A 14,269-nucleotide genomic window follows, 5' to 3' on the forward strand; every position below is an offset into this window, starting at 1 on the left:
ATTTGGGAGGGTGAGCTGGGAGTATAGATTGAGCCTGGGAGAGCAAGGCTACTGTGAGCCATGATTACGCCACTGCACTCCAGCCTAAGAGAGAGAGCAAGTCAAAGTCTGAAAAAACAACAATGAAAACCACCCAAAAAACAAAAAAGACTAGGGCCACCAAAAAGGCTTTCTTTTTCACTTGACTTCTTGCTCCAGGGTTTACCTTTTTAAAGTGCACCTCCCAGTGTCTAGGGAGTCTACAGACTTGGAGTCTCTTCCTTTCTTGCCTCGGTATCACAAGTGGCTCCATCCTATATCCTTCAGCACTCCTTCCCCATTTCCCACAGAGCCAAGTAGCATAGTGATTTGAACACATATAAGCAATTTTAATCCCTACCCTCCTTGATGCTTTACAAAATTTTGGGATGGATCTGTAAGGCTTTTGTCTCATTCAAGTCAGGGATATCTCAGGCCCAGCTCAAATCCTTAAAGGAACTGAGATCAGAGTAGAGGAATAGAAGTGATAAGGGAGATATGTATAAAGTGTCTTCATGCAAGTAAACAAGACACATTTAATTTCAAATTCAAGCAGTGCCGACATTGCTCAAAACCAATTGAATAAACATTTGAATTTTAGGTCTCCCCAAAGGTCTGCAACAGTGATGGAGTATCTTTAATTCTTCTACCTCTTGTTCTCTATGGAAAAAAGCAAATGTAAAGGTGTCATTTGGTAAGTTTGTTTCAATTCTACCATCAGATACTCAGTTTTCAACCATTTCCCTATCCTACTCATTAATGAACAGCATAAGGGAAATTTTCATACATTTTGGTCAACATGCCAGCTATTGGTGTGTCCTTTTTACATTAACTGAAGAATAATAAATAGTCTTTACAGATGTTACGAGATTACAAAACAAAAAGCATCCAAAGATCTAAATTAGGGTGTAATGTGGATGCCTAATGGTTTTCTATCAGAACTCTCACCAACTGCCCTGTTTGATGAGAGAAATGAGCAGGAGCTCTGTCGTGGTGAAGGACTCTGCTGAAGCTCCCCAAGGCATTTCTCTACTAAAGTTTTGGCTTTCTCAAAATATTCTCAGAATAAGCATATATTGTCCTTCTCTGGCCCTTCAGAAAGTCAACAAGCAAAATGCCTTGAGCCTCCCAATAAACTCTTACAATTACCTTTGCACTTTCCTCATCCACTCTTCTTTGACTGGAGCACTTCCACCTCTTGGTAGCCATTGCTTTGATTGTGCTTTGTTTCATGATTGTACTGATAAAGCCATGTTATATGTGCTGTCACAATTCTTTGATGAAATGCTTCAGGATCTTTATCCCCTTATTTTCAGGGAAACTTCTTCTCTTGTCTGTAGCTGCTCTGGTTGCCACAGTTTTGGCATCCACAGAGTGAAAAATTTGCTCAACATTAATTTTTCAGTTAGAATCATGTAAGATGAACCAATTAAAAAACCTGAAGGGTTTGCTATTGTTTGTACTCTTAATCTTCATTCCTCTTCTATCGTGGTATCAACAAGATACATTTGATATGAATACTCTGTCACTGTAGACTTGAGGTTCAGCACCATCTCATCCCTTCTTGAAATAATGTATCTACTTGTGAACTGCTGATTTCTTCAGCCATTATCCACATGAACTTTTCAGAAAGCATCAGTGGTTTTACCTTCTTTCATGCAAGCTTAACCATAAATTTTCTATTTGTTTTCACTTTAATTTTAGAAAAATGTATTTTTCTCTTATAGGGGATGTTTTGAAACTCCTGTCTTATTTTTCATTATTCCTTGAAATAGCTCCTATTCAGACATCTTGCAGCATATCAGTTTAGGTTCATTTTGATGCCAAAAAATGTGGAATCCTTTTATGGTATTTCTTAATATAACATACATTTTCATGAACTTTTTAAAGACCTACTACATTATAGGAAGGCCTTTCAATAATATAAGAATTGCTACAGGTAACATTGAATTTTCTAGTTGATTAGGCAGATTAACTTTCTGTTTTTCTGCTGACACAAATAGTGATGTGGGTTGAGAAGGAATATAATACCAGTGGTCAAATATTCTGCAGCTATGTGGAAAGTCAAACAGTTGCAACTAAGTGTCACATGCTTTAAGGGAGTCATAGAGTAGCTGCTTGGGCCTAGCAGGTGCCCTGATGTTAATAGGATGATTGTCTCTGGTTTCACCAAACATTACTTCAAAAGAGTTGCTGGACATGAGCAGTTTTGCCTAGGTAGCTTACAGTAGACTTTCAAGTAGGTAAGAAAGGTCAGAGAGAATGAGCAGAGGTGAATGCCAGTCAGATGTGCCTCTTTGAATGGGTAGCTGAGGAAGTTCCAGTCCTGGTGGGAGGCAAGCTTCTCCTTGTCTCCTGAGTCCAGGAAGAGAACAGGTGATGCTTCCATATATCACTCAACTCACACCCTATTCCTGACCCTCTCTAATGTCAGAAATGAGTGAGAGAGATTTGTGTTTCAGGCAAGAATAAATATTGGGTATCAACCTACCAGACAACCAAAACAGAGATTACCAAAGAGCTGAAGGAGACACTGTGACTGACTTAGAATGGAGTCAAAGCCAGGAGCAGGACTGCAGCAGGCGCTTAGGTATCTGTACAGGAGTCAAGGACCTCAGCAATCCACCTGTCATTTCAAATGAATGTAAACATACCATGTACCAAGTAGAATCTTGATTTCCACCTCCTATAACCTGTTCTCTTTAATATCAACAATCATTAATTTCAGACCAAGAAACCAGAATATATTGAGAAACACATCAATGAAACAATACATTTCCCAGAACTAAAGGTTAATTCTCCATATCGAAAGGGCCCAATGATTATCCAAAAGCCCAAATTTAACATTTTCAGGGCTCAGTGCAAGAAGACAATTAGTGGCTAACATACTCCAACTCTTAACAATCACACATTATAAAGCAAGCTAGACTCTAGGTTTAGATCACATTTCCATGTAAGTCCTTCAGCCTGTTGCTTGGAGATTGCTCATATAAGCTGGCAGAGACTAAAGGTGTCTATGTTTCCCTGTAACAATCCTGACCCCGCAATCTGAGAGGTGGGAGGAGGGGGGCACAGGGCTGTCTGCTAGAGAAGCACACTAGACGTTGGGCTGGAGCCCAGGACTGATCTGCCCAAGCTTCGAGAGCCCCTGCCGGGCATGTTATGCTCCCCTATGCCTCACTTCTGAGTTTGGACTAGTGGCAATGTCTACACAGCTCCCAATGATAACCCTACTGAGCATAGGACTGGCAGAGAATAATAACCAGAATATACAAACAAACAACTCAAAAACAACAAAATAGTCCATTAAAAAGTGAACAAGAGATAGAAATGGACATCTTTTCAAATAAGACATACAAATAATCAACAGTATGTGAAAAATACTCTATATCACTAATCATCAGAGAAATAAAAATCAAAACCACACTATCACCTTACCCTATTCAGAATGGCTATGATTAAAACAAACAAACAAACAAAACAGATGTTGGGATGGATGTGGAGAAAAGAGAGCTCTTATACACCCTGACTGGAAAGTAAATTAGTATAAACTCTATGGAAAACAGTATGATTTCTCAAAGAACTAAAACTCGATTACTATTCAATCTAGCAATCTTACTAATGTATCTATGCAGAGGAAATGAAATCAGTATATGAAAAATAAATCTGCACTTCTATGTTTATTGAAACACCATACACAATAGCAAAGATATGGCATCAACCTAAGTAACCATCAATGGATACTTAGGAAACCCTAAGTATGGAAACAATGGAAACCCATCAATGGGTTTGTAGGTAAAGAAATCGTGATATATGCAAAATGCAATACTACTCTGCAAAAAAAAAAAAAAAGAAAAAAAGAAGGAAAGAAATCACTCCTTTTGTAGCAATACGAATGGAACTGGATGTGACAGATAATATGCTATGTGAAAAAGGCCAGATACAGAAAGTCAAGTATAACATGTTGTCACTAACAAGTAGGTGCTAAAATGTGTTTACATAGATATAGAGGGTAGAACTATAGACACTGAAGCCTTGGAAGAGTGAGTGGGTGGGAGGGAATTAAGAGTTAGACATTAATTAGTAAATGCAATGTTTGTTATTCTTGTTATGGAAACCCTAAGGCCATGATTTAACCATTATGCAATGTATACATGTAACAAAATTACCTTTGAACCACATATATTTATAAAAATAAAGTTTAAAAATAAATTGAGGGTGACCGGGTGCGGTGGCTCACGCCTGTAATCACAGCACTTTGGGATGCCGAGGTGGATGGATCACGAGGTCAGGAGTTTGATACCAGCCTGACCAACATGGTGAAACCCCGTCTTAACTAAAAATACAAAAATTAGCCAGGCATGGTGGTGCATGCTTGTAATCCCAGCTACTCAGGAGGCTGAGGCAGGAGAATCGCTTGAACCTGGGAGGCGGAGGTTGCAGTGAGCCGATATCTTGCCACTGCAGACCAGCCTGGGTGACAGAATGAGACTCCATCTCAAAGTAAATAAATAAATAAATAAATAAATAAATAAAATTGAAGGCAAATTTAAGCATATTTTTTCAAAAAAGAAGAAGAGGGAGATGGAGTAGGAGAAATAAAAAAGAAGGAAGAGGAGGAGAAGGAAGAAAGAAGAAGAAAAAAAAGAAGAAGGAGGAGGAGGAGGATGAAGAGGAGGAGAGGAAAAAGAAGGAGGAGGAGGAGGGAGAAGGGAGGAGAAGGAGGGAGGAGGGAGGAGGGAGGTGGGAAGAGTGAGGAGGAGAAGATGACAACAAAGAAGACCAGTGTGGCCATAGCTGGATCAATTAGGTATAGAGCAGTCAATAAGTTCAGAGACTGGTAGGACTCTAACCTAAGGAACTTGACCACACTCAAAATTAGGATTTTGTTCTTATGGTGTAAAAGAGGGGCAAATGCACTAAAAAAGACACATGTGTAATATGATTATTAAATAGTTACAGTGGGGAACTGTTGAGAAAAAATAGATTTGCAATTTGGAGTAAGGTAGAAATGAGGCTTGCTTAGATGGGCAGATAGTGATGATGGTGCTTAAAAATGGCTGCAGTAGAAACGTACTTGAAGGTTGAACTTTAAAATAGTAGCATAGAAATAGTAGCATAGTCCATTTGACCTGATATAATGTGATGTATGAGGAAGAGTCAAGAATGACTTGCAGTTAGCTAAATCACATTGATGAATATAGATGCTATTTACCAAGATGAAACAGATTTGAGAGACAATAAACTTGTAGCTGCAGGAGGGAAGCAGCAGAGGTAGAGGAAACCATAGGAGACAGTGAGACATCCCTGGAGATTTTGATAAACTGTTCCAAAAAGAAGGATATGTTCAATAGTGTTACATTGCTCAGAGGTCAAATGAGATGCAAGAGTGAAAATGGATTCCTAAACTGACTGGAATAAAGGTCAAAGATGACCGTCACAAAATTGGAGTGCAAAGTATGAAAGCCTGTATAATGAATGTGAAAGAAAAATTGGAGGTGAGTGAATGGAGGAAATACTATAGTCATATGTTTCGAGAACTTTGTAATAAGGAAGGCGGACAAATAATGTCACAGTAAGGAAGCATTAAGAGCTTTAGGGAGACCTTAGTAAAAATAAGAGATGTTTCAGCAAGTTTGTGCTGATTGAAATAATCTCGTAGAGCATACAGGTAAGATTCAAAAGACAAAAGGATCATGCACAGAATCAAAATCCTTGATTAGGCAATGAGATATAAAATCAAGTAGGAAGGGAAAAGATAGAGGCAAGGAGGCTTCACCTAGGATAATAGGAGAGAACTCAGCCCCAGCTGCATGTGGGTTGGTCAACTTGGTGGCTGTTGTGGTGAGATCATTCTGTTCTGATTGTTTTTGAACTTCTTAGTGAAAGCACTTAGGCTATCAGTGGAGACAGTGGCAGTTTTCTAATATTGAGCCGTCCTCACCATCCTCTTTCAACATGGTGGATTATTTTCCGCACAGCATTGACTTGTTTATTTACTTCTGAGTATTTTTCCTTTGCAGGTCTACTTATTTTCATTAATGAGCCTCACAGAATGAATTCTGAATGTTTTTAACCTTTGTTATAAATTAGAAAAACTTAAACTAGAAATATCTGTTCCTAGTGATTAACAAATTCAACATAAGAATTTTCTGTGTTCGTTGACATTGGAGATGACACTGAAAGTTGCTTGCAGAGAGTCTCCTATCAACATCATTCATTTCTCTTAGGTTATTTTACATTCAATTTTTCTGAAACTTCTTGAGTCATATTTGATAACTTATGTTAAAGTAATATTAATTTCATGGAAATTTTTATATCAGAAGAGTTTTACATCATGTTATCTGATTTTTTCAAAATTTTACACATCTATGATTAATTTCTCCCTCTCATGTCTGAAGTTTGTATTGTTTTCTGTTTTTTTAAATGAAATTATAAGATGTATGTATCTTTTATTTTTGCTTAAGAACTAGACTTTCTGTCTGTTATAAATTAGATTGCTTCTCTGTTTTCTCATTCTAGATATTTTAATTTGGGTGATACACATAAAAAATTGACATTATGCAGGCAATATTTCACTATATTAACTAACACATTCATAAGCTCTTAGATTTCAAAAGCCTGCACTTCTAATTGTCATAATTAAATTTCCATAAGCAGATACTATTTTTTTTTTTAAAAAAAACCTAATTAGAATTTTACAGGCCTGATAAGAAAGAAAATGCTAAAAAATATATGAATACTCAATGTGTTCCTATTTTGTTTGAAAGCCTAGAAAAAAACAATATCAGAGACTATTGTACTTAGATTTTTTGGACAAAGAAATCTTAAGATTTTTAACTTGGGAGCATTTAATTCCTCACAATTTCATGTCTGCTGTTCTTTCCTAAAATCATTATTGTGAAGCAGACATGACTATATCCACTAGTTTTTCATGTATGTGATCTGCTTAGTCTTCATCCTTTAGGGGAGCCATTTTGATTATTCAAAAATTTAGAAGAGGAAACTTAGGCTCTGAGACTTAAGTAGCTTCCTATGAGTCCAGAGTTAGCAAGACAGAGTTCTTAAACTGCAATCTGAGAGATTCCAAATTCTTTGCCCATTCAAGTCAGGCTGCCTCTGATGAAATCCATTTAGGTTTTCTTAAGAATAGTAAGACTCATAGGCAGGGACAGAACTGATCAGTGATAAAATATGGGAAAATAGGTCTAGTGGCTTCTGGGGAATAGAGGCATAGAACCATACTCATTTCCCTAGAAAACAAAATCGGTTACTTTCGAACTTGTTAAATTTTCTCTCAGCTTCTGGGATTTTCTTTCATTGGTATTGTTTTGCTTACATTCATAAGCTGACTAGAATATCAAGAAATGACCTGAAAATAATGGTACAACTTAAATTCGAGCTATAGAAGACAGAGAAGGAAAGAAACAGTGGAACTCCTTCCCCAGGTGGATGACTTAATAAGGATAAGGAGGAGAGAAGCTTGCTGGAAACATCAAGGAGAAGGGGTCCTGGATGTTCTTACAATGTGGACATGGGTCTCAGATTCTAGAGTCCCAAACACTCAGAAAGAGACACCACCAGCAGAAATTGCAAGCTGATTGTTTTATTGGTATACTGAAGTTAGAGCATGATGCCATGTTTCACGGCATTTGAAACACTGTTATCTTCTTATTCACTTCCTGAAAAAGACAAGCAAACAAGGAAGATTACAGACAACACTTGACATGGCAGGAAATGTCTAATCCCTCACTGGGGGTTACTGCAGTGATGGAGATGCAAGCCCCTACTCTTGCCCTCTATCCCTTCTACAGCCCCCTTCTCCTTAGTAATATTTTCTTTGTTCACTCTTTAAGCCATTGCACATAATGTGATTTAAAGTGTTGCTTAGATGAGAAAGAGAAACAATTATTGTTATGTTGTTCATGCTTTGCTGCTGTTGGTTATGTAAGGGCTATTTTTACAAAGATGGGCACTGCAACATATCATATAATAGTGAGAATGTGAATCCAGCCTTAATATCCAGTGACAGGGATTGGTTAAATAGATTACGGAACAACCAAACAATAGAATAGTATACAATTGTAAAAACAAACTAACCAATAAACACTGAAGAGATCTAAATGAACTCATGAGAAAGTTTTCTAAACAATAAATTTTTCCAGTGAGTAAGACACAAATCTGAATATACAGTATGGTATAAGTGCTTGTAATAAAAGCATTATATATATTTATGTAGCAATATATATTTCAAAAAGTAGATTCCAAAGAGTAAAAGGTGGGGGTTTTGAGAAGGATAGAAGGGAGGAAAGATGAGTTAGGCTCTTACTATTTAGCTCTGCACATTTCGGTTCAGTGAGATTAGTTTTTGTTAGCTTAAGCATGTATGACTTTAAATGTAAGTATACTAAAAATGAGATACTATTTTACAACTGAAAGTTCAAGGACCACTTAGCAGGAATACTGGACCTGAAAGCCTGATGTGAGGCAGGACTGAGCAAAGCATGTTCAGGTGAAAACTTTAAATGGGAGTCTGAGTTTGAGGAAAGAAAATAGAGAGAGCCAAAGGGGGAACATGGTTCTATGTCCTCATTGTCAACCCTACTTAAGACATGTAATTTGAAGATAGTGATTCTCAAAATCAGAATTGCCTTCAAGAGCTTCTGTAAAACACAGGGTCTTGATACTCTATACAAGAATATCTGAATAACAATTTTTAGAAATGTGTTCCAGGACAGGGCAATATTAACAGGTTTTCAGAGGATTCATTGGCACAATGAAGTTGGAGAACTGTAGCAGTTGGAGCCTTTGATGGATAATAAACTGGAATCGTACCTGTCATTGAATCCTAGATTACTGAGGAGACTGCCCCTGTGGAGGTCCTTGGGGGCGGCCCCCTTGGGGAGGTGGTCCCTGGGGCTTTCCAGGAGGAGGTGGGGGAGGACCTTGCTGATGGCCTCCCTGTTGGGGTGGTCCTTGTGGCCTTTCTCGAGGAGGACGGGGATGGCCTCCCTGTTGGGGTGGTCCTTGTGGCCCTTCTCGAGGAGGACGGGGATGGCCTCCCTGTTGGGGTGGTCCTTGTGGCCCTTCTCGAGGAGGACGGGGATGGCCTCCCTGTTGGGGTGGTCCTTGTGGCCCTTCTCGAGGAGGACGGGGATGGCCTCCCTGTTGGGGTGGTCCTTGTGGCTTTCCCTGAGGAGGTGGTGGACCTTGTTGCTGCTGGCCTCCTTGTTGGGGTGGTCCCTGCTGAGGGCCATCATCCTGGTTTCCATCACCAGCAGAGGGTTGAGATTGCTGTCCTCCCAAAGGTGGTCCCTGACGCTCCTCATCTAGGAACTGCTCAGAGTCTCCTCCATCTGTGTGAGTTGAAACAAGAAGAGCTGAGCTCATGCTGGAAAACCCTCCTGTCTTCATACCTCTCTGTCTTCACCACACGGCCGGCCCCTCTCTCCCTGACCTGCCTCTCAACTCCCAACCTCCCGCCTTCCCAAGGCTTCCTAATTAGAACTCCTCTTAATCCACATAAGGGTGATGAAAAATCGAATTTCTTTACTCATGGTCCCCAGAATCAAGGTTGGGAGAAAACTGTTTATATCTTTGGGGCATTGGTATTAGCCAATTCCTGACAAGAAAATGGTGATAAGAAGACACTGGAGAACTGATCAATTTTTCAGGGAAAAATGGAGACAGAGTTTACTGAGAATTTATTGGGATTTACCTGATATTACCAAGGGAACGTCTTCTTGGCTGACATCTAGAAAAGAAGTACAGGATGATGGGAAAAGTTACTTCCTGAATCATTCAGAGCTCATAGTGTTCTACGAGGATAAAGGACCTCTGATCACACCCTGTGCATCCCCTTTGTGATCTCATCAGCCACTCTCTGATGCTACCGGAAGTGGAAGAAGATGTAAGGGAAAGCAGGATTGTTACTACACTGAGCGTCAACCAGGAACTCAACATAGAAGGGCCCCTGTTTGTCCTCTTTTGATTCCCCAAGCCTTGATGAGGAATGAAGATACAATAGGTCTTCTGATCCTCGGCATGAGAATTCTGCAGTCCCATCTGTTTTCTCATCCTCCTTTCTTCCCTCCACTTTCCTCCTCTATAGCGTTTGCCTGTAAACCCTTAGCGCTTATTTAGTTAAACTGCTCTGAGTATTTCAATGACATATTTGGGTATTCTTCTGCCCTCTTTCATCTGTAAATATGTTGTTTATGTTTGCAAGCTTTCTCAACAGGAGCCACCAGACATAGCCACTTGGATATAATCTTACACATGCCATTCCCAGCACATTGAAATACTACATTCAGGAGAGAGAAAAATGACAATGTTTCACTCTGGTTATTCTCTAACTCTATGTAGACAGAGACAAGTGTTTACCCAATTCTCTGCCTCGGCAGTAGCTCTGACATGTGTTTATCTCCTTCATCAATGCTCATCCACTGTCCAGCAAGGCCACCATCATCCCTGTCTACTGGGATCAGTACAGGATCTTCACAGCTGTACTTCCCTGAATCTGTCTTGCATTCTCCACATCCTTCACAGCAGTCCCATGTCTCTATATAATGCAAATCTCACTCTCTCACACCCCTAGTACGAATTCTTTATCGGATTCTATTTGTGCAACAAATAAACTATGAGGCCTTGATGAGGAATGGAGGTACAATAGATCTTCTGATCCTTGGCATGAGAACTCTGCAGTCCCATCTGTTTTCTCATCCTCCTCTCTTCCCTCCACTTTCCTCCTCTATAGCATTTGCCTGTAAACCCCAATCAGAGTCACAATATCTTCCCCCAATTCATCTTACCTTCATCTAAGTCCTGAGCTGAGCTGAAGGCCAGCAGGGCCACTGACAGCAGAATCAGAAGCATCTTGCAGGAGGCTCTGGTGTCACTCCCAACTTTGTGCTGGGAGAAACGTGGCAGCTCCCTTTATAAAGACAAGCAGGACTATGGCGCATTTGAGCTCCCTACCAGGTGGGCCTCCTCGCCTCAGAGACTGGGTTCTGCTTTGCTTACTTCAGGTCAAGTGTATCCCTCATTTCTTCTGGGACTCTAGCCCAGCAGGAAGGGTTGGGTAGGATATTGTTTGTGTCTAATTCCTAAAAGGCACAACTTGACTTGGACAAATGTTTTGACGGAACTGTGTCCAAGCAGTCGGCACAGTGTCAGGATTGAACTTTAGACATCTTTTGGTTTTCAATCTGTTTGGAAAGACTGCTATTCTGCTTTTCACTGTGCTTTTCATTTCTGTGTATGTGAGTTTGTGTGGGTGTGTCGGGGGGTGGACACTGATCCTACAGCTAACAGTGAAGATGGTCAATATCTCTGACTGTTTTGATAGCCTCTTTCCATCTCTCATGATGTGTGTGCGTGGATATTTTCACATTTAGCTAAATTTTTCATGTAACAGAGATGGTCTTGCTTATCTGTGAGATGTGTGAGGACAGCACACTCCCAGGCACACATATATGAGAGAAAGGTGCTCGCAGCCTGCTCAGGCTACAAGAATTGTCCAAACTTCTGTGAATCTCACTACACTCAGGCAAGCCTTGGTGCTATACAACACAGGCAAGCTAAAATATTTGTATTTAAAAAATATCTTTAGGGTTTATTAAAGCAAAACTGAACACAGAAACCACCAAGGAATTTCTAGACCTGAATAAACTGAATATATGGTTCCCTAAGTGAGCCACACGATGTCATATAGCTAAGACCTCCACTTTCTCCAGAATATTCTATAGAATTCATCCTCTACTTTATTTCTTCTAATAAATATTGTAATTGTCATCACTGATAATTAAATGGCCACAATTATACAGTCATCTAAGGTAATTTGTAATACCTGTCCAAGCCTCAATTGCCTTGATTCGTCTTCTGCTTTTACTCAGTAATTATGTCACCTGTTTCATCAGAGTGTTCTTTCTCACCGAGGATTTTTATCTGTAATATTCTAATACTCATTCTTTCTCATTCCTTTTCTCGCACTTATTTGTTGATATTTTGTATTCTGAGTCTACATTGCCATGTTTACTTTTCGTCCTATATCTTTTTTTTTCTCCACAAAGGTGTCCTTTATTTATCCTTCTAAGTAAAGCTGTGTGGTACTCCTCACTACCTTTACTTTCATTTTTGTCTGTATAATTTGACAATAAAAAATTAAGTTTCCAAAAAGCCCTGTCAGGGTCCTGGTTTGGTAGCTCTCTCCTCAGCTGCTGATTGCTCCAAAAATTAAGTTTCCAAAAAGCCCTGTCAGAGTCCTGGTTTGGTCGCTCTCTCCTCAGCTGCTGATTGCTCTGTGATACCTAGAAATTCCCTGTTCATCAATTCATAAAATATACTACTCAGAATCACCAGCTGCACTTTCCATTTCAGACCTTGAGTAGGTCTTGTGTAATTTTTCACTTTTTGTGCATGGTTAGTCTTTATTTGAGGATAGCTTGGTTGGAGGCATGGCTGAGAAGCCAGATGACAGAAAATCATAAAGACAAGGCCCTAGACAGGTGTGCATGAGTGGATCCTGTGCTGGGCATATGAGGGTCTGGTATGGCTCTTCTGAAGAGTTGCAGATAATAATACAAGAAGGCTTCCTAGTAGATTAGATTTTGCTACAGATGACATTGTTCTTGTAAGGGACCCAGGCAGATTGGTATTTTCCCTGGAATAAATATAGACCTATTTCAGGGGGGAATGCATTCTTAATTGGCAATTCTTCTCTGGCCCTGTGGGAAGTAGATCAGCTCTAGCTGGGCTTTATGAGTTGTATCTCAGGCACAGAGTAGTTGCTTGAGCCCAGCAGCTCCCAATGCGTTATGGAGATTATTGTCTCTGGTTTCACCAGGTACTGTTTCCCATAGGACCTGGAGATGAGCAGTCCTGCCTCGGTGACTTCAGGTCAACCATCATGTCAAAAAGGAAGGTCAGAGAAAAGGAACAAAGAGGAGTGCCAGGCAGATATTGCCTGATGATGTGGGGGACTGAGGAAGCTGCAGGCCTGGTGCAAGACAGGTTTCTCCTTGGCAGCAGAGTACAGGAAAAGAACAGGAAATCCTCCTAAAGGTCACTCAGCTCAGGCCTGCTCCCTAACCTGCTCCAATGTCAGCAATCAGCGAGAGACTAGTGTATCAGGAAAGCATAAATATCAGCTATGCTCTCACTAGACACATCAAAAACAGAGGTAATGGAAGAGCTGAAAGGGACACTGTCTGTGAGTGAGGGTGGGTGAAAGGGAGAAGCAGGACTGCTGCAGGAGCTTGGGTACCTAGAGGTGGGTGGCAGCCCTCAGCACCACACTCGCCTTCTACTATAGATGTTCATATTCTGAGGCCCTGAAGGGCCAGTCTTCAACATATGAAATTTTAGGATTCATCTCTCATAACACATCCCAACATTTTCTCGGTCACTGACTGGTGTTTACCTAGTGGTTCAAAAATCCTCGCTCCCTCCAGGAACTTATGCATTAGCCGATCTAATTGCCTCCACTTTCAAAATACGTCCCAAATATGACCACTTGCCTGATCTTTACTAGAAGGTGATTGTTCAGCCATGATGCTCTCTCCTGGAGGACTTTACCAGCCTCCAGCTGGTCTTGGTAATATTCTTCCCCCAGCTCATCCCATATCAGTTCCCTCACAACAATCAGAGTGATCATTTAAAAGTAGAAATTAGGTTATATCACATTTGTGCTTCAAATCTCCTGTTTTTTCTTCTGCACTTGTGATAAGATCCAAATTTCATGCCTCAGCTCTTTCACACCCACATGCCTCACTCTTTTGAAAACCAGGAAGCTCTCTGAATGGAACAGAAAGTAGAATCTTCTTCGACTTCACCATGCTCTAGTTTGCCTGGAACACTAAAGATGGTTTGCCAGGAAAGATGAACATTGGCAAAGGGAATAAACTTCTCTGAGAGTCAGTGAGTTTCATTGGGTCGCTGTGGTCTGGCAGTGTTATGAATTGGCAGAATTATTTTATTAATTGCACCAACAAAGCATTCTGATAATACAGTTAGCAAATAAACGCAATAGTCTCTGAGACTTCAACTTGCTTTGACTTGTCTAAAAAGTTTGGTGACACTATTATGGCCAATTAACTATTAAAAATATCTTCTATATTTTTAAATTTGATGTTAATGGTCCATAAATATATATATTTCACAATTAATTTAGCATATTTCTTTTTTTTTTTTGAGATGGTGTCTTGCTCTGTCACCCAGGCTGGGGTGCAGTGGCATGATCTCAGCTCACTGC

General features: G+C 40.1%; 1 protein-coding gene across 2 annotated transcripts in view; it reads right to left on the reverse strand.

Annotated features, from left to right (window-relative positions):
* Window positions 1-14,269, reverse strand: part of LOC739542 (salivary acidic proline-rich phosphoprotein 1/2) — a 201,555-nt gene that overhangs the window by 28,099 nt on the left and 159,187 nt on the right. The window contains exons 3-5 of one of the 2 annotated variants that reach the window (XM_016922979.3): window positions 9,737-9,772; window positions 8,854-9,374; window positions 7,609-7,700 (exon numbers count right to left, since the gene is read on the reverse strand). In XM_016922979.3, the coding sequence (XP_016778468.3) occupies window positions 8,872-9,374; window positions 9,737-9,772 (539 nt within the window). In that variant the 3' untranslated portion in view covers window positions 7,609-7,700; window positions 8,854-8,871. Of the gene's footprint in view, window positions 1-7,608; window positions 7,701-8,853; window positions 9,375-9,736; window positions 9,773-14,269 lie in introns of those variants that run through there. The other variant, XR_008538438.2, reaches the window with a different exon arrangement.

Source organism: Pan troglodytes, chromosome 10 (assembly GCF_028858775.2).
Source record: "Pan troglodytes isolate AG18354 chromosome 10, NHGRI_mPanTro3-v2.0_pri, whole genome shotgun sequence".
Classification (NCBI taxonomy): domain Eukaryota; kingdom Metazoa; phylum Chordata; class Mammalia; order Primates; family Hominidae; genus Pan; species Pan troglodytes.